At 39.8% G+C, this 25,660-nt stretch overlaps 1 protein-coding gene across 1 annotated transcript in view; it reads left to right on the top strand.

The window, feature by feature from the left end:
* LOC133569917 (plectin-like) overlaps positions 1–25,660 on the top strand; it is a 200,321-nt gene that overhangs the window by 116,696 nt on the left and 57,965 nt on the right. The window contains exons 11-12 of the mRNA XM_061922506.1: positions 17,437–17,546; positions 17,630–17,704. Coding sequence (XP_061778490.1) covers positions 17,437–17,546; positions 17,630–17,704 — 185 coding nt within the window. The remainder of the gene's footprint in view (positions 1–17,436; positions 17,547–17,629; positions 17,705–25,660) is intronic.

Genomic DNA, 25,660 nt, shown 5'->3' with positions numbered 1-25,660 from the left:
CAAAATGGCTTCGAGGTCTGTAAACACAAGCAGAATTATTCGTTACATTAAGCACACTGTATTATTAGGCACCACTGTCGTTTTTTGAGAAAATTAAAGGATTTTAAGCGTCTTATGGTCCAAAAAATATGGTAAATACAATGCAAGGCTCGACTGTAGATCCCTGGCATAAAACAACGTGTAATAAAACTTCATTAATCTTAATAAAATAAAATTATTCACCAATTGAAGAGAAGAGGGAGCAAGTAATCATGGCTGGAATAAATAGGTGCCATTTTTTTCCACCAGGTCACCAGAGCAGTCGTCGTTTTTTCACCACGGGCTGTTTTGCATGTATACTACTCAATACTTTGAATACAAAACATGTTTTTTTGGGCAGAAATGCAGGTCAGTAGAGTAGCCTCACTGATAGAATGTGGAAACTGTACCAGACAATGTTATATACAAACTCCTGGACAAAAGACGTGACAAAGGTATTTGTTCAAAATGATCAGCTTGTATGCACAGGGAACATCATAAGTTGCTGAAAATGGGATAAGGGATAGGACAATGTATTTGTGGGCCATCAATAGGGCAGTATGATACAACTTTTTCACTTCCAATACAATATTAGCTGATATTGATCCAATACAATATCAGCACAAATCATTAACACTTATATTATTTTATAGTGTAGAATGTTATAAAAGGCTTGATTAAGTTAAATTACTGAAACTACGAACAACAGTGATTTATTTATTATTAACCTTTTGGAATGGACTTAAAGACAGCTTTAAGTTGATTCATTGTTTTAGGGGACACCTTATGGCCTCAATTCATTATTTAAGCTAATGACACAGTACATTAAGTAATGCGGATATGTTTGTTACTGGATACTTGTTGATACGCTTTTGCCTCGGACACATTACATATGTAGATAATATGCAACTGTAATTATTTGATTTGGCTAATGTGCCGTTTCAGACTGCAATATTGTTCAATTTAAGGACACCTATTACATACAACTATATTGCCAAAAGTATTTGGCCACCCATCCAAATGATCAGAATCAGGTGTCCTAATCACCACAGGTGTATAAAATCCAGCACTTAGGCATGGAGACTGTTTCTACAAACATTTGTGAAAGAATGGGCCGTTCTCAGGAGCTCACTGATTTCCAGTGTGGAACTGCCATAGGATGCCACCTGTGCAACAAATCCAGTCTTGAAATTTCCCTGCCCCTAAATATTACAAAGTCAACTGTTGGCTTTATTATAAGAAAATGGAAGAGTTTGGGAACAACAGCAAATCAGTCACGAAGTGGTAGAGCACGTAAACTAACAGAGGGGGGTCAGCGGATGCTGGAGCAAATAGTGCAAAGAGACTATCTGCACAGTCAGTTGCTACAGAGCTCCAAACTTCATGTGACCTTCCAATTAGCCCACGTACTGTACACAGTGCTTCATGGAATGGGTTTCCATGGTCAAGCAGCTGCATCTAAGCCATATATAAATCGGCTTAGTTAAATTTGGTGAAGGAGGAATTGGCGTGTTGTTTTTCAGGAATTGGGCCTGGCCCATTAGTTCCAGTGAAAGAAACTCTGAATGCTCTAGGACACAAAAACATTTTGGACAATTCCATGCTCCCAACCTTGTGGAACAGTTTAGAGCGGGCCCCTTCCTCTTCCAACATAACTGTCCACCAGTGCACAGAGCAAGGTCCATAAAGACATGGATGACAGAGTCTGGTGTGGATGAACTTGACTGGCCTGCACAGAGTCCTGACCTTAACCCGATAGAACACTTTTGGGATGAATTAGAATGGAGAGTGAGAGCCAGACCTTCTCCTCTAACATCAGTGTGTGACCTAACCAATGCACTTTTGGAAGAATGGTCGAAAATTCCTATAAACACACTCCGCAACCTTGTGGACAGCCTTCCCAGAAGAATTGAAGCTGTAGTAGCTGCAAAAGGTGGACCGGCATCATATTGAACCCTATGGGTTAAGAATGGGATGGCACTTCAAGTTCATATGTGAGTCAAGGCAGGTGGCCAAATACTTTTGGTTATATAGTGTATATCTAGCTTGTGTGCAATTGTGTGCCTAGCTGTTATGTAGCTGAAAGTGTGTAGAAGCCCATAGCCTACCATGTTTATATTTAGTAAAGGACTTCACTAAAATACAAGAACAAACCAACCTTTTATTGTTATAGGAGGACATTTAGATGTAACTAGCATTCAAGGTTTGCACAGGTAAACACACCGCAATACTGTTTATATCGGAGATTTTTGCTGTAAGCCGATATATATATATATATATATATATATATATATATATATATATATATATATATATATATATATATATATATATATATACATATATATATATATATATATATGTATATATATATATATATATATATATATATATATATATATATATATATATATAGGGCTTCACGGTGGCAGAGTGGTTAGTGCGTCTGCCTCACAATACGGAGGTCCTGCAGTCCTGGGTTCAAATCCAGGCTCAGGATCTTTCGGTGTGGAGTTTGCATGTTCTCCCCGTGAATGCGTGGGTTCCCTCCGGGTACTCCGGCTTCCTCCCACTTCCAAAGACATGCATATGGGGATAGGTTGATTGGCAACACTAAATTGGCCCTAGTGTGTGTGAATGTGAGTGTGAATGTTGTCTGTGTTTTCCCTGCGATGAGGTGGCGACTTGTCCAGGGTGTACCCCGCCTTCCGCCCGATTGTAGCTGAGATAGGCGCCAGCGCCCCCTGCGACCCCAAAACTGAATAAGCGGTAGAAAATGGATGGATATATATTTATATATATACACCGTATTTCCTTGAATTGCCGCCAGGGGGCTAATTAATTTTAAAACCTCTTCTCACTCCTGCGCTTACCAAAGGCATTCGGTAAAAGTAAGCATGCGCTAATTATTTTAAAACCTCTTCTCACTCTGGCACTTACCAAAGGCATGCAGTAAAAAATTGAGTGTGATGTAAGCTTGGACTTTAAATCCTACTGAATAGCTCTTAATCTGCTTCCCATTATGCGATATCAAATTAAAGGTATTGAAATCAGCCTCCTCCATTTTGAAAATGATGACAGGGGAAGTGTCACTCGTGACGTCACGAGTTTGACCAGGCGGTAATACTAAGCATGCGCTAATTATTTTGGGAAGTGAGTTTGACCCGGCAGTAATTCAAGGCAGGCGCATACTATAAGCCCTGCGGCAATTCAAGGAAATACGGTATATATGTATATATATATGTATGTATATATATATATATATATATATATATATATATATATATATATATATATATGTATATATATATATATATATATATATATATATATATATATATATATATATATATATATATATATATATATATATACATATATATATGTATATATATATATATATATATGTATATATATATATATATATATATATATATATATATATATATATATATATATATCTATATATGTATATCCATCCATCCATCATCTTCCGCTTATCCGAGGTCGGGTCGCGGGGGCAACAGCCTAAGCAGGGAAACCCAGACTTCCCTCTCCCCAGCCACTTCGTCTAGCTCTTCCCGGGGGATCCCGAGGCGTTCCCAGGCCAGCCGGGAGACATGGTCTTTCCAACGTGTCCTGGGTCTTCCCCGTGGCCTCCTACCGGTTGGACGTGCCCTAAACACATCCCTAGGGAGGCGTTCGGGTGGCATCCTGACCAGATGCCCGGACCACCTCATCTGGCTCCTCTCGATGTGAAGGAGCAGCGGCTTTACTTTGAGTTCCTCCCGGATGGCAGAGCTTCTCACCCTATCTCTAAGGGAGAGACCCGCCACACGGCGGAGGAAACTCATTTCGGCCGCTTGTACCCGTGATCTTATCCTTTCGGTCATGACCCAAAGCTCATGACCATAGGTGAGGATGGGAACGTAGATCGACCGGTAAATTGAGAGCTTTGCCTTCCGGCTCAGCTCCTTCTTCACCACAACGGATCGGTACAACGTCCGCATTACTGAAGACGCCGCACCGATCCGCCTGTCGATCTCACGATCCACTCTTCCCTCACTTGTGAACAAGACTCCTAGGTATTTCAACTCCTCCACTTGGGGCAGGGTCTCCTCCCCAACCCGGAGATGGCATTCCACCTTTTTCCGGGCGAGAACCATGGACTCGGACTTGGAGGTGCTGATTCTCATTCCGATCGCTTCACACTCGGCTGCGAACCGATCCAGCGAGAGCTGAAGATCCCGGTCAGATGAAGCCATCAGGACCACATCATCTGCAAAAAGCAGAGACCTAATCCTGCGGTTACCAAACCGGAACCCCTCAACGCCTTGACTGCGCCTAGAAATTCTGTCCATAAAAGTTATGAACAGAATCGGTGAAAAAGGACAGCCTTGGCCGAGTCCAACACTCACTGGAAATGTGTTCGACTTACTGCCGGCAATGCGGACCAAGCTCTGGCACTGATCGTACAGGGAGCGGACCGCCACAATAAGACAGTCCGATACCCCATACTCTCTGAGCACTCCCCACAGGACTTCCCGAGGGACACGGTCGAATGCCTTTTCCAAGTCCACAAAGCACATGTAGACTGGTTGGGCAAACTCCCATGCACCCTCAGGAACCCTGCCGAGAGTATAGAGCTGGTCCACAGTTCCACAACCAGGACGAAAACCACACTTTTCCTCCTGAATCCGAGGTTCGACTATCCGACGTAGCCTCCTCTCCAGTACACCTGAATAAACCTTACCGGGAAGGCTGAGGAGTGTGATCCCACGATAGTTGGAACACACCCTCCGGTCCCCCTTCTTAAAGAGAGGAACCACCACCCCGGTCTGCCAATCCAGAGGTACCGCCCCCGATGTCCACGCGATGCTGCAAAGTCTTGTCAACCAAGACAGCCCCACAGCATCCAGAGCCTTAAGGAACTCCGGGCGGATCTCGTCCACCCCTGGGGCCTTGCCACCGAGGAGCTTTTTAACTACCTCAGCGACCTCAGCCCCAGAAATAGGAGAGTCCACCACAGATTCCCCAGGCACTGCTTCCTCATAGGAAGACGTGTTGGTGGGATTGAGGAGGTCTTCGAAGTATTCCTTCCACCTATCCACAACATCCGCAGTTGAGGTCAGCAGAACACCATCCGCACCATACACGGTGTTGATAGTGCACTGCTTCCCCTTCCTGAGGCGGCGTATGGTGGTCCAGAATCGCTTCGAAGCCGTCCGGAAGTCGTTTTCCATGGCTTCCCCGAACTCCTCCCATGTCCGAGTTTTTGCCTCCGCGACCGCTGAAGCTGCACACCGCTTGCCCTGTCGGTACCTGTCCACTGCCTCCGAAGTCCTATGAGCCAAAAGGACCCGATAGGACTCCTTCTTCAGCTTGACGGCATCCCTCACCGCTGGTGTCCACCAAGGGGTTTTAGGATTGCCGCCCCGACAGGCACCAACTACCTTGCGGCCACAGCTCCGATCTGCCGCCTCGACAATAGAGGTGCGGAACATGGTCCACTCGGACTCAATGTCCAGCACCTCCCTCGTGATATGTTCAAAGTTCTTCCGGAGGTGGGAATTGAAACTTTGTCTGACAGGAGACTCTGCCAGACGTTCCCAGCAGACCCTCACAATGCGTTTGGGCCTCCCAGGTCTGTCCGGCATCCTCCCCCACCATCTATATGTATATACATATATATATATATATATATATATATATATATATATATATTTATATATATATACACACACAGTATATATATGTGTGTGTGAGTGTGAATGTTGTCTGTCTATCTGTGTTTGCCCTGCGATGCGGTGGCGACTTGTCCAGGGTGTAAAGGCCTTCCACCCAATTGTAGCTGAGATAGGCACCAGCGCCCCCCGCTTATTTCCATAGGGGCAATAAGCGGTAGAAAATGGCTGGATGGATATATGTATATATTTTTATTTACAGATGCTTTTTTTTTTGCACACTAGTATCTGCTATCAATTTTGGATCGGGGACAAAGTTGTCACCACATATGTGGACTATTATGTGATCAATGTGTAGCAATTGTTCAGTTCTGTTCAGCCTCAGTTTATTTCAAATGTTCATTCATAATAATGTATTTCCCCACGTGTCCAATTGTTAAATTACAGCACATCGAAAAGGAGTCGGAAGAAGCTGTTCTATCTTAATCCTACCCCTTTTCATACCATAACAATTTTATCCTATTTCCATGTTCTCTGTAATATAGCAGTCAACAAATAAATAACTACATAGTTTACCATATTAAGTAAAAAAATAGTAAATACATAAATAATCCAATCCAAGCCACTGTATTTGAATTTATATAGCACATTTCAAAAAAACAATAGAAGTTTCAAAAAAGTGCTGCACAGAAGTTAAGATCTACTGTACATACTAGAAGAGCCAGTAATATAAAACATTTAACCATAAAAGAGTAAATAAAAGAAATACATCAGAAAAAATAAAATAGACTACAATCATACAACTCCCATGCTGGTTTAAAAGCCAAAGAGTAAAAATATGTTTTAAGACGTGATTTAAAAGTCATTAAAAAGGGAGACGTCCAAATAGCAAAACAGATATTTTTCCAAAGTTTTTGAGCCGCAGCAGAAAATACACGATCCCCTCTTGATTTTAAACAGGTTTTTGGCACGACAAGAAGAAAGTGATCAGCTGACCTCAGAGACCTTGTGGGGGTGTACATTTTTAAAAGGTCTGACATATATTGTGGCGCTAATAATCTTTGTCTCAAAAAAAAAAAAAAGTTATATTCCGTACAATTGACCACTAAATAGTAACACCCGAGTACGTTTTTCAACTTGTTTAAGTCCACGTAAAGTCCAGGTACTAAAAATAAAGATAATTAATATCCAAAAACACATAACTAAAAAATTAAATAAAATAAAAAAACACTTGCTAGAAGTCATTAAAGTCTGGGCTTTTTTTATTCAAACAATATTTTGTTCAATTCTAAATTTGAGGTGTTCTCCTTCAGAGGCTTCACTCTAAATAACAATAAAAAAAGAATGGTATTTGATTTTCAATAAAACTCTTGCACTATGGACAAGTCAGAGTAAAGTATCAAAATGATAAATAATTTATCAGCCAAATCTTCCAGCAGTCAACTCTTATTTTCATGCATGGAGAAAAAAAAAATAAAATAAAAGAAAGGGTTAGTGGCATCTCCAGACTTGCTTGTAAGAGTGTCCCAAATGCATTTCGGTGCCCCGTTTAGCCTCTATCATCTGCTAAAATATTTGTGCAACAAAACCAATCTAAATGTTAAGCAGATTTGCGTCTTTTCCACCTACCCCCGCCTGCAATCGCACCTCCTTTTCACCCCTTTTTTTTTTACTACTCCCTCCCTCCTCCTTACACACACACGCACACACACACACACACACACACACACACACACACACACACACACACACACACACACACACACACACACAGGCACATCCTCTCACTAACTCCCTTGACAATGGTGAAAACAGAGTGATGGTGTGTAATTTAGTCCTAATCACAACATCAAACTGGCGCTGAGATTTACATCCCTTCACCGGCCGAGCGAGTCAGACAGTCAGGAGGGAGATGTTAATGTGAGACCACAGTAATTACTGTCATTACAGCACGTTACCGTGTTATGTATGTGTGAGTGTTGGTGTGTGTGCGCACACGTATCTGTGTGGACGGGCATATTTTGCGGTTTTGATGAGTGTACGTTTGTCGTATAAATCATGATTAGCTTTTGTAGCTTGTGTCACTTGTGTGTCCCGCATTGATCAAAGCGATGTTAGCGGACATGCTATGTTTCTTTAGTCCTCACAGTGAGGGTGTCCTGATTCGATACTGATATACGAACCAAAATAAAACAAGCATCTGATTATATGAGCTCTAGGGTTGTACGGTGTACCGGTATTAGTATAGTACTGCGATTCTAATGAATCATATTCGGTACTATACCCATACTTGCCAACCCTCCCGGATTTTCCGGGAGACTACCGAAATTCAGCGCCTCTCCCGAAAATCTCCCGAAAATCTCCCGGGACAAATGGTTTCCCGAAAATCTCTCGAAATTCAGGCGGAGCTGGAGGCCACGCCCCCTCCAGCTCCATGAGAGCGTGTCTGCACAACAACGTTATAACTGTAGAATGATCGAGGGTGAGTTCTTGGTTTCTTATGTGGGTTTATTGTTAGGCAGTTTCATTAAGTACTCGCAGCGCAGTAACAACACACAACAACAGCAGTCACGTTTATGCCTACCACTTTACCGGAAGGCAGTTCGTTTGCCGTAAACAGCATGTGACACTCTTTAACAGGACAATAAGGCTATCTACTGTACATGCACCACAACACCTCCAGGCAACTTCAACCTCAACCCTTTACTAATCCTCCTCCATTCACATCTCATCTCCCCGGATTGTAAATAACCTAATGTAAATAATCGAATGTATTTCTATTATATATACTTGTTCTTATGCTAGGTGAACTCACTGTGTTCTCTGCTGGCTGTAGATATCCTACCAAGTCACACCTACACTGTTTCAATGTCCATTTCTCTGTTGATGCAATTGTTGATGACTGAACTACTGATATCAACCAAAGCTCCTCATTCCACCCCCCGGATTGTAAATAATTCAATGTATATACTATGGTGATTAATTTGTGTGATGACTGTAATTTGCTGATAGTAAATATTTGTTCCATGAATTGTTTAACGTGGACCCCGACTTAAACAAGTTAAAAAACTAATTGCGGTGTTACCATTTAGTGGTCAATTGTACGGAATATGTACTGTACTGTGCAATCTACTTATAAAAGTTTCAATCAATCAATCAATCATGCATATGTGACAATAACATCTACTTTAGAAAGTGCAGTGCACAACTGCGCACACAAAAGCTGTAAATATACTCCTCCCCTTTCAACCACGCCCCCAACCCACCCCCGACGACGCCCTCCCCCCACCTCCCGAAATCGGAGGTCTCAAGGTTGGCAAGTATGACTATACCGCCTCTGAAAAGTACCGGTCCCCCACCCTCGTCGTCATGTCGTGACATTGCTGGTTTACGAGCATTTTCGGAAGTGCACAATCACAGAGTACTTACAAGCAGACACAGTGTTTGAACAGAAAAGGGAGAACGGATGCATTTTGGCTTAAAAAGTAAAGATAAAGGTGAAGTTATAACACTGAAACTGTGACAATGTGTCACTTCATTTCTGTTAGTTTTTCGTGTTTTGTACTTTATTTCCTGTTCGGTGCTCTTATTTTGTTGTACTTCCTGTTTACTCCGCTGAGCACTGTTTTTCTCTCACTCGCCGATGATTGGCAGCGGTCTTCAGCTGCTGTCAATCAACATAGGTCTATTTATGTTTCACTCGAGCACTCCTCAGTGCTCGAAGTTAAAACTATGTTAGGAACATCTCCATGCAAGACTGCTTTCTGTTTATATCTGTTACTTTGATGAAATTAAAATCATCTTACCTGCTTTCTGCTTTCCTGGATTCTTGCATACTTGAGGTCACACAACTGCAGCCATGCAAAGTCCTAACAGAAACGCCCTCAAGAAGAAGTGCTTTGAGACATGGCTAGCTAGCTCACGTCTAAAGTCACTAACCATCGCCTCCATGGCGACAAATAAAGAAGGTTTCTTACAAGTATCATCCCTGCTGGACGAGGAATAGCTAAACATGTTTCACTACACACCGTAGCTCACCGGCGTCACCGCTAATGACGCCCCTCATGCCATCGATGGATCGACACCCGACATCCACTGTAATGATACCAAGTACAATAGCGTATCTAGTCCATAGTATTATGATTGGATCAATATTTTTAAGCATCACAAACTCTTTTTTCATTTTTTAAAATGTATATTATGTTTTATAAACTCAGGAAATATGTCCCTGGACACATGAGGACTTTGAATATGACCAATGTATGATCCTGTAACGACTTGGTACCGGATTGATACCCAAATTTGTGGTATCATCCAAAACTAAAGTAAATTATCAAACAACAGAAGAATAAGTGACTATTTCATTTTAACAGATCTTTAGATAGAACATGTTAAAAGAGAAAGCAAGCAGGTATTAACAGTAAATGAACAAGTATGGTAATAATTCATTTTCTACCACTTGTCCTTAAAAATGTTGACAAAATAATAGAATAATAAATGACACAATATGTTACTGCATATGTCAGCAGCTAAATTAGGAGCCTTTGTTTGCTTAATTACTACTAAAAGACAAGTTGTCTTGTTTTTATTTTATTCAAGGACAAACTTGCAATAAGAAACATATGTTTAATGTACCCTAAGATTTTTTGTTAAAATAAAGCCAATAATGCAATTTTTTTTGGTCCCCTTTATTTATATAAGTATCGAAATGTATCAAATTAATATTGGTACTGGTACCGGTACTAACATATTGGTATCGGGACAACACTAATCGGCTCGCATGTAAAATCTCTGATATCAGTGCTGCGATACAAGCAGTCCTGCATTGCGTTTAATTAATCTAAATGTCCTCCAATAAGCACACAGTTGGTCTTACTTTGTATTTTAGCGCAGTCATTTGAAAAAGGTAAACATGGGCTACAAGCAGTTACACAACAGCTATTCACACAATAGGCCATTTTCTCGGAAACTCTGGTTCCTGGATCTATAGGTTCCTGTCGAAGTGTGTGGTTTGTGTTTCCGCCGCATTTCACAGTTCAGAGTGGTTTATTCAAATCAGGTTTTTGACGTATGGCGGAATGGTCTACTATATTTCTACACTGACACCATGTAAATAAACAGACATTATTAAATACCAGCTCTTTCATGAAAAAGTAAGTCAATGCAATATAAAGCAATCATATACAACACATTATAGTTTAACAAATAAAGTGCAAAGAATTGTACATAAAAAGTCAGGCTTTTATTCGCAATGTCCAACAGTCAGAAAGTTGTCCCCTCTGCAAATGATGAATTCACGAGAGGTTTTTAGTCTATTTCAGCTATAAATAGCAATGTATAAGTAATACATGTCAGGGTTTATCCCAAGCCGACAACACGAACACATTGGCTTTAGCGTTACCTTGTTAGCATTAGCATTCTGTTCAGTCGGGCTGAGGCTAATAACTACAAAAATGGAGTGCCACTGACTACTTTTACAACATGTAATAAAGTAAATTGTTAATATTTGATGTCATTCACCTTCATTCAAGTCCTGTGCTGCCTCCTTTTGTTCCACCTTTATCCAACAAAGTCTGAGTAGTTACAAGTTAAGGTTAAAGCTTTAAGTCCGGCTTCAAACTCCTCCGTAAACACGTTTAAAAAAGTCTGTCCACTTTTTGTAGCTTTGTGTATTGAAATTATGTTTGTAAAAATAATAAACAACATTAAAGTACATAAAGTTCAAACACAATGACTGACCTAAAAACACTCCAAGTTAGTTCCACAAATAGCGTTCTTCAGCACAAAGATGCCCCACAAAAGTTCCTGCATTTCGAGAGTTCCTTTCTTTCTTCTTTCTCTCCTGTCACGTCTGTAAATCAGTTTTATGTTTGATAATGTTATGTTTTGTTTTTGGACTCTTGTTTCCCGTCTCCAAGTCACGCCCCTGCCCTCAGCCCCACACCTGTTTCTCATCACCATGGCCACTATTTAAGTCACTTGCTTTCTGTTTCTCGGTCTGGAATCTTTGCTATTGCTACACACCTATCTATGCTATTGCTTGCATACTGCTTACTGCTTGCTGCTCCAACCTTCATGGCATGCTATTCGGTTTTGTCCACGTCAAGTAAGTTTTTGTTATTTAAGCCATTTGGCTAGTTTTGTTTATAGTTCATTATTCATGCCATCGAGCAATTGTTTTTGTTTCATGTTTGTATTTGTAGTCTAGCATTAGTACCTCTGGTGAGCGCCCTTTGTTTGCTTATTTTTGTATTTAGTGTATTGATAAATTCATCATGTACTCGCATTCTCGCCTTGCTCGTTCCAAATTCTCTCTGCATTGAGGAAGCAAAACTAATCCAAGTCAAAGTCCTGACATCTCCGTTGTCAAGTTTGTTGTTATAGAAATAAAACAAGAAATAAATAATAACAAATCTCTGCGTGTATTCTAATGGCGGTTGTGTGTTTGAAAAAAAAGTTGATTGTTCAACCAATTAACGTTTGACGGCTCAGCCTGCCTCCTCCGAAAAGGTTTCTGGTTGCTTGGAAAAGTCCCACCGAGCTAGGAGGAACTCCAAAAGGTTCCTGGAGAACTAAATCTACCCGTGTAGATTTGGTGGAAACCCAGGAAGAACTTTATTCACAAATAAGTGGGAAAGGTCCTGAAAAAGTTTCTGCGGTGGAAAAGGGCCTGTTAGCACACAAGCTAGACTATCCATCCATCCATCCATCCATTTTCTACCGCTTATTCCCTTTCGGGGTCGCGGGGGGCGCTGGCGCCTATCTCAGCCTTTCAAATAGTAGTGCAGGCGCCAGGGAACGTGCTTTATCAGTATAATGCAGTATCATGTTTCGAAAAACTTTGCACTGCAAAACATGCTCATTGTATGTTGACTTCTTTATTTTTATGTATAGTTAAGGTATCTTTAACAAATAAGAAAGAAATTGTCATGATCCGTTACCCGGGTCATGGCATGATTGGTAGTTTTTTTGTGTTAGTCTGTTTCCTGGTTGCACCCTCTTTCCCTGTTTACTGTTGGTTTCCATGGGTACTGATTCTCCTCACCTGTCTTAGTTTTGCAATTAGTGTTCCCACCAGGTGTTTTGGTTAATCACTTCCCTTTAGAGTTTCCTGTCATCCAGCAGTAGTTGCTGGGTCAATGTTTACTATAGGCAACATGTATGTACTCCCGGTTTTCCTCCTTGCTGTAGTTGTTTTTATAAAGTCTAGTTTTCCTCGGTTTTTCATCCATGGTGTCATTTGGGTTTTGTTTAGCTTCACACTTGCTCCAGTTTGTATTTTTGATCTTACCTTAATTTATTAAAATACTTCATCTTACCTCCACGCTACTCCTGCTTGTTTCCTGTGTTGGAGGGGAACACGACAATCCCAGCCATGCGTCTCAGACGTAACAGAAATCAGCACATATTGTTTTTTTATAATTTGTGGTTTGTTGTTAAATTTTTTGGTACATTGTGAGTTAAATTTGCTGATTTATTGGAATTAGCTATTATTTGGAGTCTTTCAGTTTTTTTTCAGTGTCCAAGAGTTGAAATTGGTCAAAAAAGTTTTGTTTGAATAAAGATTGATTTATTTTTAATTTTTATTTAAATCAGATTCAGTTCAAATATTTTCTGTTACAGACTAAACAACAATGTAAATACAGTTGATCTTTGTTGTAAGTTATTTATTTGTTCAAATGTTATGTAAGGCCTACTGAAATGAGATTTTCTTATTTAAAAGGGAATTGTGTCACACTTGATCATTTTGCGATATTTCCCTATTTTTGCTGAAAGGATTTAGTAGAGAACATCGACGATAAAGTTCGCAACTTTTGGTCGCTAATAGAAAAGCCCTGCCTTTACCGGAAGTATGTGCACGTGACGTCACGAGTTGCAGGGCTCCACACATATTTCCATTGTTTTTAATGGGAGCCACCAGCAGTAAGAGCAATTCGGACCGAGAAAGCGACAATTTCCCCATTAATTTGAGCGAAGATGAAAGATTCGTGAATTAGGATATTGATAGTGAAGGAATAGGAAAAAAAAAAAAAAGCGACGGCAGTGTGAGCATTTCAGATGTAATTAGACACATTTACTAGGATTATTCTGGAAGATCCCTTATCTGCTTATTGTTTTAATAGTGTTTTAGTGAGATTTTAAAGATTGTAAAGACATACTTCGAGGTCGGATGGCTGCGGTGAATACGAAGTGTCTCAGAGAGAAACCGAGGAGCCAAGCTCACAGCTGCTGCTGCTGCAGGACAACGATTAATCCAATGATTTCTCCGGTAAGATGTGTATCACAATTTCCCCATCCAAAAACATGCTGGTTGACGTAAAGAAAACATTCGCTTGACCGCTCCGCTTCACAACAAACAAAGAAACATCGGCTGTGTCTCGTTGCTAAAGACAGCTGCAATACACCGCTTTCCACCAACAACATTGTATTTTTATAGTCTCCATTATTAAATGAACAAATTACAAAACATTCAGCAACACAGATGTCCAAAATACTGTGTAATTATGCGATTAAAGCAGACAACTTTTAGCCGCGAGTGGTGCAGCGCTAATATTTTCTGACAGTTAATGACGTCACGCGTACCCGTCATCATTCCGCAACGTTTTCAACAAGAAACTTGCGGGAAATTTAAAATTCCAATTTAGTAAACTAAAAAGGCCGTATTGGCATGTGTTGCAATGTTAATATTTCATCATTGATATATAAACTATCAGACTGCGTGGTCGGTAGTAGTGGGTTTCAGTAGGCCTTTAAGGATACAATGCTGTGCAGAGGTGTATTTTTAAAAATTTTATAGACTAATGATACTATTTATAGTCACAGCGGGGACTAAATGATTTTTTTTCCGATGAGGGGGCGTGATAGAAAATAACTGAGAACCACTGAGATAGACACACGTAATAAAAGTCCTTACCACAATATCTGCAAGGAAGACGTGTATTAGAACACATCCAGTTACAAACGTGTCCACATCATTCAACTCTCTGTCTCGTCAGCTTAACTTAATGAATGATCATGGACACTGGGTGTTGCCAAAACACTATTGCCACTCCACTTCAACCTAGACAGCATAAATCCGTCCCAGACGATTAATAATAAGTACGTTAGTGTTTTCATACATGCCATCGTTCTGTTTCCACACTACAAAATAAAAAAAAGTGTGTATGGTTCCTGCTAATATCCTCTAAAATCAATACTGCTAACAATCAATGCTTGATATCGTACGAGAGGTAAAAAAAGCTGTATCAGGACACCCCAGCTTTTTAGTACAGCATATGTCAGTATACACAATACAGAATGCCACATAAAATGTGTAATAAAATGATATTCAACTTCAACATCATTACTATTTATTATTATTCATTACAATTAAATAATGATATTTGTACAGTATATTAGCAAACTTACATAGTTTGAAATGTTTACCATAATTATATATATATATATATATATATATATATATATATATATATATATATATATATATATATATATATATATATATATAGATATAGATATATATATATATATATATATATATATATATATATATATATATATAGATATAGATATATATAGATATATATACACTGTCACGATCATAAGTTTACATACACTTGTAAAGAACATATTTTTTATGTTCATAATCCAATAATTTTTACAACTTTTATTTTTTTGTGATAGAGTGATTGGATTTGGAACACATACTTGTTGGTCACAAAAAACATTCATGAAGTTTGGTTCTTTTATGAATTTATTATGGCTCTACTGAAAATGTGAGCAAATCTGCTGGGTCAAAAGTATACATACAGCAATGTTAATATTTGCTTACATGTCCATTGGCAAGTTTCACTGCAATAAGGCACATCTAGCAAGCTTCTGGTTGAATTGATGACCCCTACTCTTGAAAAAATTGATGAAGTTCAGCTACATTTGTTGGTTTCTGACATGGACTAGTTTCTTCAGCATTGTCCACACGTTTAGATAGATGGATAGATGGATGGATGGATGGATAGATAGATAGATAGATAGATGGATGGATGGATAGATAGATAGATAGATAGATAGATAGATAGATAGATAGATAGATAGATAGATAGATAGATAGATAGATGGATAGATAGATAGATAGATAGATAGATAGATAGATATATATATAGATAGATAGTACTTTATTGATTCCTTCAGGATTAAGTCAGAACTTTGGGAAGGCCATTCTAAAACCATCAATCTGGCCTAATTTAGCCATTCCTTTACCACTTTTGAAGTGTGTTTGGGGTCATTGTCCTGTTGGAACACCCAACTGTTCCCAAGACCCAACCTCCAGGCTGATGATTTTAGGTTATCCTGGAAATTTTGGAGGTAATCCTCCTTTTCCATTGTCCCATTTAAATCACCAGTTCCATTGACAGCAAAACAGGCCCAGAGCATAATACTACCACCACCATGCTTGGGGTGTTATGCTCTTGGTCTCAATTTTAGTTTCATTTAATATCAAATGGACAAAGATAAGACCTTTTGGGGGTAAGTTCTGTGGTCAGATGAAACAAAAATTGAGCTGTTTGGCCACAATACCCAGCAATATGTTTGGTGGAGAAAAGGTGAGCCCTTTAATCCCAGGAACACCAAGCTTACTGTCAAGCAGGGTGGTGGTACTATTCTGCTCTGGGCCTGTTTTGCTGCCAACGGAACGGAGAGTAAATTGGACAATGAAAAAGGAGGATTACCTCCAAATTCTTCAGGACGACCTAAAATCAATTTTGTCAAGAAGAGTGGTCAAAATGTCAACTAGAAGCCTGCCAGAAGCTTGTGGATGGCTCCCAAAATCGCCATATTGCAGTAAAACTTGCCAAGGGACATGTAACCAAACATTAAAGCAATATTAACATTGCTGTATGTACTGGTATATAATTCAAATAATAATAGTATTGTTATAATTTACTTGTTAGAATGTGCGTCATTTTTAAAGTACACTTAATTGTCAGGAATTATGTTTGTTCAATGCTTCCTCTAGCGGCTATCAAAATGTAAAGTGAGTAAAGTCTGGTTAAAAGGACATCGATTTCATATACACATTCGGGGCTTGTTTACTGCACATACAGTATGTATTCAATGGAGGGATGAAAGATGCTTCAGACCTGCAAAAAACATTGCGGAGGGAACACTGATGCTTCCAACTGAGCTTACATGTAGTTGTCCATATTTGCAGTCACATTATGCATGCAAGTTAAATATTTTGTCAATTAAAAGAATCAAGTTTAACAGGGCAAGCAGCTACATTATTACTTAAAAAATACACACTCTGTAATGTCAGGCACACATTTCCAAGCTTTCAGTTATTGGCATACTCCTCCATCATGTTCATCATCACCGTGTTTGCGCATGTCTTTGTGGCTAAAACGTGTGTATCAAGGTGTTTCCATGGTGATAACAGCAGAGTTTAGGCACCTAAAAGGTCCCGACTGATAAGAGCAATGAGAAAGTCAGCAGTTTTGCCATCCCATACCTGTTTAACCACATAACCGTCCTCCTTCTTTACTCCTGAAGCATCGCTTAATACCTGATTCTGCTGTTTATACCTTCATGTCTGCTGATGCCTACTGTATCGTTTGTCACTATTACCCATTCTCCATTTTCTCAAGGCGTATGCTTCCCTCATCACTTTTTTTTTTTTTTTAGCTTATTTTCTTTCTTTTTATTCAAACAGTAACACAAAACTTCCACTTGATTACAGATGGACACATTGCAGTCCAAGCTGACGGTGTCCTGTTCTGACAACGCCAACATTCGCCACGAGAGCCAGTTAATGGTCTCAAATCTCAAACAATGGATCACCGAGCAAAAGTATGACAATATAATGCAATGTTACTGTTTTAGAGGTAACTTTACAAAGTTGTTTAAGCAGTTTGGACTTTTTGTTTTTCTAGAGTGTCCCATGAGAACCTTGCAGAGCAGATGAAGACCCAAAGCAAAGCGCTGCTTAATGCCACTGAAGAGAAAAGGTGAGTACATACAAGCGGAACCTCGATTTACGACCTTAAAGGGGAACATTATCACCAGACCTATGTATGCGTCAATATATACCTTGATTTTGCAAAAAAAAAAAGACCATATATTTTTTTAACCGATTTACGAATTATTTACTCTGGGAGCGATGACGTCACGTAGTGGCGTCACCTAGCTAGTCAATCGGCCATTTTGTCAAACACATTATACACATCGAGTCAAATCAGCTCTGTTATTTTCCGTTTTTTTCGACTGTTTTCCGTTCCTTGGAGACATTATGTCTCGTCGGTGTGTTGTCGGAGGGTGTAACAATACGCTCAGGGACGGATTCAAGTCGATTTACGTAGAATGTAAATCGATTAGCACGGCATGCTAATCGAAACTAACATGCTATTTACCTGCGATGCTAAGGCAGACATGGCACAGAGATGTGTGAATATCCTGCAGATGCATTTCCAACGATAAAGACAACAAAATCACAAAGGTGAGTTTTGTTGGTGTGTTTGACCTATGTGCTAATCAGACATATTTGGTCGCGGCATGACTGCCAGCTAATTGATGCTAACATGCTATTTAGGCTAGCTAGATATATTTGCATCCAGCCTTTCCCTCCACCCACATTTAATGCCAAACAAACATTTACCAATCGACGGATTTAAGTTGATCCAGTGTCACAAGATGCGAAAGTCCCGAACGTTTGGTCTGCACATTTTACCGGCGATGCTAAGGAAGACATGGCCGAATAGCGTCAATAGCTATTCGCTCAATAGCTTAAATTTCTTCTTCAATTTCGTTTTCGCTATCGGCCTCCATACTCCAACCATCCGTTTCAATACATGCGTAATCCGTTGAATCGCTTAAACCGCTGAAATCCGAGTTTGAATCCGACCTAATGTCGCTATATCTTCCGCCTGGATAGCATGTATATCACTGGATGACGTCAAATACAGCGAAAATCAGGCACTTTAAAGCCTTTTTTTGGGATATTGCGTGATCGGTAAAATTTTGCAAACAACTTCAAAAAATAAACTAAGCCACTGGGAACTGATTTTTATTGGTTTTAACCCTTCTGAAATTGTGATAATGTTCCCCTTTAATTGATTTAGGGCGGTATAGCTTGGTTGGTAGAGTGGCCGTGCATGCAACTTGAGGGTTCCAGGTTCGATCCCCGCTTCTGCCATCCTAGTCACTGCCGTTGTGTCCTTGGGCAAGACACACTTTACCCACCTGCTCCCAGTGCCACCCGCACTGATTTAATTGTAACTTAGATATTGGGTTTCACTGTGTAAAAGTGCTTTGAGTCGCTAGAGAAAAGCGCTATATAAATATATTTTACTTCACTTCACTTAATTAGTTCTTGAATAGCGTTCGTGAATAAAAAAGTTTGTACTGTATTTTCCTGACTATGAGCCGCGCCCACGAAATTTTAAAAGAAAGAAATATGTATTCATATATTAGCCGCCTCGGACTATATGCAGTAGATACAAACCATTGTGAAATTAGATATTTACATAGAAAGATTTTGAAAATGTTTATTTCCATGCCTCAATTGTTTCCACACTTGGCCTGGAACACGGCAGTAAACAGTTGATCAAACAAAACAGAAGAGATGTCTTTATTTATTCTTTATTGGATAAATTAAATGTTTTCCTGGTTCAAGATGTTTTTCTTCACGATTTTTCTTCCTTATACTTTGTAAACACTTTCAGTTTGAACGATTTCTTAAAGTGCAACAAGTAAGTATGTAACACTTATGTATAAAGAACCTTTCATAGACAAAAGTAACTAAATTGAAATACTAATGAATTACACTCAATATTAAAGGCCAATATAAATAGATAAGTTGTATGCAGTCACGTGACAGAGAGACACATTCGGGCACTTTTGGGTTTAAGGCGATGGTCTGGAGTCGTATTAAGCTTCTGTTTATTCACCTGAATTCGTGCAGATTTGGGCGTATTTTGAAAGGTTTAGAGGCAAATATGTTATCGACCACGAAAAAAAAACATTTAAAATGGAATGAAATGGATTCATAAACGCTTAAGAAAAATTTATTGTTTAATGATTTAAACCATTTATCATCAACAAGAGGTTACTGCTCACTCAAACCTCACTTCACTTGACACTCACAGTACAGGCACATGATCTCTTTACATCTGAGGGGTCCACATTGACCTGTGAAAGACAAAGTTGGACTTATTCGTGCGTTGCTAAGTAACCTATTTGATTAACATAACAAGTGCCGTTGTGTTTTTTGTCTCATTGTGTAGCTGTATATGTTCCTGTTGTTCAGCAATGTTCACTTGCGATATCAAGACATAATATATGCTGTTGAGCCTAGGAGAGATTTATTCTTCCAGTTAATCAATACTGTTAAAGGCCTAATGAAATGAGATTTTCTTATTCAAACTGGGATAGCAGGTCCATTCTATGTGTCATACTTGATCATATTGCCATATTTTTGCTGAAAGGATTTAGTAGAGAACACCCACGATAACGTTCGCAACTTTTGGTGCTGATAAAAAAGCTTTGCCTGTACCGGAAGTCGCAGACAATGATGTCACGAGGGTGAGGGCTCCTCACGTCCTCACATTGTTTTTAATGGGAGCCACCAGCAGCAAGAGCTATTCGGACCGAGAAAACGACAATTTCCCCATTAATTTGAGCGAGGATGAAAGATTAATGGATGATGATATTGATAGCGAAGAACTAGAAAAATAAAATAAAATAAAAAGCGACGGCTCCGGGCGGCGGCAGTGTTAGCGTTTCAGATGTATTTAGACACATTTACTAGGATAATTCTTGAAGATCCCTTATCTGCTTATTGTTTTAATAGTGTTTTAGTGAGATTGTAAGGACATACCTCAAGGTCGGATAGCTGCGGTGAACAGGCAGTGTCTCAGAGAGAAGCAGAGGAGCCAAGCTCACAGCTGCCTTTTAAACAGCTACTGCAGGAGGACAAATAATCCAATGATGTCTCCGGTAAGATATATATCACAATTATCCCATCCAAAAACATGCTGGTTGACGTAGAGAAACATGTTCGCTTGACCGCTCTGTGTTAAAAACAAAGAAACACCGGCTGTGTCTCGGTGCTAAAGACAGCTGCAATACGCCGCTTTCCACCAATAGCATTGTTCTTTATAGACTCCATTACTAGTTGAATAAATTGCAAAAGATTTAGCAACACAGATGTCCAAATTACTGTGTAATTATGCAATGAAAAGAGACGACTTTTAGCCGTAAGTGGTGCTGGGATAATATTTCCTGACAGTCCGTGACGTCACACGCACGCGTCATCATTCCGCAACGTTTTCAACAGGATACCTTGCGGGAAATATAAAATTGCAATTTAGTGAACTAAACCGCCCATATTGGCATGTGTTGCAATGTTAATATTTCATAATTGATACATAAACCATCAGACTGCGTGGTCGGTAGTAGTGGGTTTCAGTAGGCCTTTAAGGATGTTTTCTTGATGCTCACAAATATAATTAAAGACGCTATAATGTGGTCATGTATGTCAAAGAAAGCACTTCGCTTTTCTACACAACAACAACTAAGATTTTAGTTTCTGTGGACATGGACAACGAAAATACGGTGGATTGGACCAACGATAACACTATTTATTACTAGGACTTTACATGATGTTAATTTATTTGCACAAGCAGGTGTTCGTAGTTATATTCAGACAAAAGAACACAAAGTAATGTGATCGCTTGTCCTTTTCTTATTTTTACTTCCGCTATCAAACACTACTAATTTAGTTGAGAATAAACTTGATTGCTACACAGAAAGTTTCTCAAACATATCAAATGTTCAAACAAACATTTTACAAAGTTATCGCTGCAGACACAAGCATGGATTTTATTACACAATATGATGAAAGTGATATTTTTAAGAGCCATTTCCTTCGATGCACTTTTGTTTTTTCCCTGACTTTTTCCCCTATATGAGCCACTTCTTTCAGGACTCTTTGAAAGCTCTTTCTTATCTCTCAATTTGAACGACTGGAACGCCAAAGAATAAAACAGCAATATGGTATTTTCTGCTAAACTCTGCACTCACATTCACTTAATGCTACGCTCAAGTTGCTTGACTATCGCGTGAATTAAGCCGCGAAGAATAAAAACAGATGTAATACAAAAGACCAAATAAAAACACTATATGAAGAGTAGTTAATTAAAAGCCTAAACAAATAAATGAGTCTTAAGTTTGCTTGTTAACAGAGTCAATAGAGCGCAAAAAGGGCGGAAGTTATTTTCAAAGCATGGGAGCAACAGCCTGGAAAGATCAGTCACCGCTAGTCTGAAAACGTTTGTGTCGAACTTTCAGCAGATTCTGATCCACAAACCTCAGAGTCCGATCAGGGTTTTAAGGCTGGAACAGATCACTGAGGTAGGAAAAAACCTGACCATGCAAGGCTCTGAAAGCTAGAACCAGAATTTGAACTTTATCCTATAAGACACTGGCAGCCAATGAAGTTATTATAGAATAGGGGTATTGAGACTGTGTATATCCTATTTGTACATTTCAGAATTCTGTCTGCAGATTGATTGATTGATTGATTGAAACTTTTATTGGTAGATTGCAGAGTTTTGCACTAATTGCAGTTAAAATAGCTCCTTCTTGTTCAGACACGAAAACAGACTGTTAGTCATCTAAACGTGAGGACACAAAACCATGAATGATGAGTTCCAAATAATTCTGTGACACCATGTTCCTAAGTTTAGAGATGTTGAAAGAAGCAGTTCCTAATAATGTTTCATGCAGCTCTAATGTTGTGGTTAATTTAGCAACAATAAACTTCAGTGGGTTTCACAAAAACCTTAGTGCATGTGTCTAAAAGGAGCATCAATATTTGCATTTCGAAATATGGAAAATGTGCTGAAAATGTGTAAAAATATTGGATTTTTCTACATCACAACTTGCAAGTGAATCAGTTTAATAGCAGTTTGTAGATTTAATTGATTAAAAAGAGTACTGGTAATTACTACTAACTTCCTCTCTATTTATAACTATTTTTAGTTTTTTTAAAATACCAAATACTGGTATCATATGTGTATATAATGTATATGCTGATGCATTTCTGTTATAGTTGTACAAAAATACAATGTAAATATCGTCCAATACCGATTAAAAGAAGGCTCATTGTGAAGGTTTTGGTCAAGGTGTTAACCACAGGATGCAGAGACGGGAGACAAGGTAGTATTACAAAAAAGGAAAAAAAATAATTGGTTGGAAAAAAAAAAGGATAACAAAAGGCAATGGGGCAGAAGCGCACACCATGTAACAGACAAAAAACAGGCAGAGGAAACGGCCAGGGCACACTGGGCACAGCAAAAAGTTCAACAAAGAATCCCCTTTACCTCAGGGAGGCTATGAAGCAAACACAAAGAGCTTAGGGATTTCAGGACTAAGGAGTGACAATGTACTAGGACTGGCGAGGTGAAACAGATGCATGAACGTGAGGAGTTCAAGAGACAATAACCGTCAAGGCCAAATTGTCAGTGACGAGCCTAAATACTAGCGGGCTAATTAGTAGCAGGGGTGCCTAAAGGTCCGGCCCTCGCCGAGGACGAATGAACTGAAGACATCACAACAAATGAGAAGGCAGGATCATGATAAAACAGAAAACCCATATCGATATAGATCAAAATGCCAAATATTGGTGCCGCTAATCGGCCGATCCATAGTTTCAAACCACACATCTTTTAACACTGGCTTTCTTTGGACGCAAATTGAGCTATCAAAACTAAAATAATGTGATAGAAAAGCAAAAAAAAAAACATAAATAGGAACACAGCTGTTTGTAAGGATGCACTACAAAAAAAATAGTCTGTATGACAGGAACAAAGATGTTTTTAAGGCTCTCTCTCAAAAACGTTAGTCAAAGAGCGTCAATGTGACAGGATCAATATGCTGTTTTTAAGGACCAACTACAAAAGTGTTGGTCAAAGTTCGTATATATGACTGGAGCACGGATCTTTTTAAGGGTGTCTTCCAAAAACGTACGTCAAAGATCCTCTCAGCGAGAGGAACACTGCTGTTATACGGCAAGAGTGTTTTGCTGTAATCACATATGTTTGCATGTTCTCCCCATGAATGCGTGGGTTCCCTCCGGGTATTCCGGCTTCCTCCCACGTCCAAAGACATGCACCTGGGGATAGGTTGATTGGCAACACTAAATTGGCCCTAGTGTGTGAATGTGAGTGTGAATGTTGACTGTCTATCTGTGTTGGCCCTGCGATGAGGTGGCGACTTGTCCAGGGTGTACCCTGCCTTCCGCCCGATTGTAGCTGAGATAGGCGCCAGCGCCCCCCGCGACCCCGAAAGGGAATAAGCAGTAGAAAATGGATGGATGGACGTATTGCAAAATGCTATTCAAAGATCTTTCATACAACATGAAACACTCTTTTGGTTTTTAATCACCTACAACAAACACTTGAGTTAAATAATCCAAATATGACAGGAAATCTGAGGTTGTTATGGCCCCGTTTCACAAATGTGCACTGCTATGCACACAATGGATGGATGAACGTTACACAGAGACAAGGTTCGCACAACAAAGTATATTTATTTTATTTTGGCTCGTAAATCGAAGTTAGTACAATGAGGAGTTTGTAAATAAAAGTTCAAATGAAATAGAAATAAACCTAAAAACTTGAGTTTTACTAATGTTTGTTGTTAGTTAGCAATCAATTAAAAAACAAGAAGTCTGTTTTTTTTTTTCCTAGGGGGCGCTAGCATGCAATTTTGATGTTTGGGGTTTGGTTGCTTAATATGTTGGGGAGGGACACCGTACCGACGTGTGTGTTAACTTTGGTGAGTTTTGAAGCATGTTAAGGGGGTCAAATTGCTGCGCGTAGGTGCGGAATAAACAATAATAATAAAACGCTACAGAAACAATAGGGTCCTTGCCATGGCAAAGGACTCCATGCCATACAGGGCGGACCCTAATTATGGATTTTGATGAAACTTAAGGACATGTAAAAAGTGAGCAAGTGCTTATTTAGTTAATTATTGAATTAGCACATAAAATGGTACTTGTTTATTTCTTAATCCCCCTTGGGACTTAAAAAGAACACTTTGACATGTCATACTGACCCAAATTGACACTGACAAAATTGTGTAAAAATACCAGATTTTGCGACCTCTCCCGAAGCAAAATAGATTTTCTTCCTGTCACTCACATAGCAGTGACCTGGAGAGGTTTAGAGACCCGCTGAGGAGAAAGTGTGGGTTGCAGCCATGGGACTTAGAGGCACTCCTGGGTTTCAGGTGATGGTCTGAAACCATCACTGATTCACCTAAATCAGTGCTGATTTAGGCGCATTTTAGAGACAAATATAAAATAAATGTTACGGCGCACAAGCATTCTGGTTCCCCCTCCTCGGCGAGAGCACCTAGAGGCTCCGGGGTGAGCACCGCAGGACACGCCCCCGTGGCTATGCAGTCGGAGGCAATCTGCAATCTACACACCTGGACCTGACAAGAGGTAGCAGCATAAAAGATCACTCCGCTGACTACTCCACGCCGGAACGTAGCCCTGGTTCAGTAAGCTTCACATCTCTGGTTCCTCTCCTGTGTCTTTCTCTCTCGTTGGCTTTGTCTCCCTCGTGCCTAGTCCTTATCTGTCCTTGTCGTCTCTTGTTCCCACAGTACCTCCATGTCTCAGCAGTGAGCCATGCGCCTCACTTGCTGATCTCCCCCTGGACTCTGACTGCCTTCCTCAATCCTCGACCCCCGCGCTCGAACCTGGACTTCTGGATGCCTCTCTCCTGCCCTATGGACCTCGCTCGGGTCACAGACCTCTTTTGCTTCGCCCCTGTGGACTTGTTTGCTGCCACAACCAACACGCACTTACAACAACCCGTTGAGCTAGACCTCCTGCTGTCGTGCTGTCTCCTCCCCCCTTGTCGTACGTAACAGTACGTGCCGGACAAGAGGTA

The sequence above is a fragment of the Nerophis ophidion genome, linkage group LG15 (assembly GCF_033978795.1).
Source record: "Nerophis ophidion isolate RoL-2023_Sa linkage group LG15, RoL_Noph_v1.0, whole genome shotgun sequence".
In the NCBI taxonomy this organism is placed as follows: Eukaryota; Metazoa; Chordata; class Actinopteri; order Syngnathiformes; family Syngnathidae; genus Nerophis; species Nerophis ophidion.
Note: the sequence above shows the minus strand (reverse complement) of the source record. Positions and strands in the feature narration are given on the sequence as shown.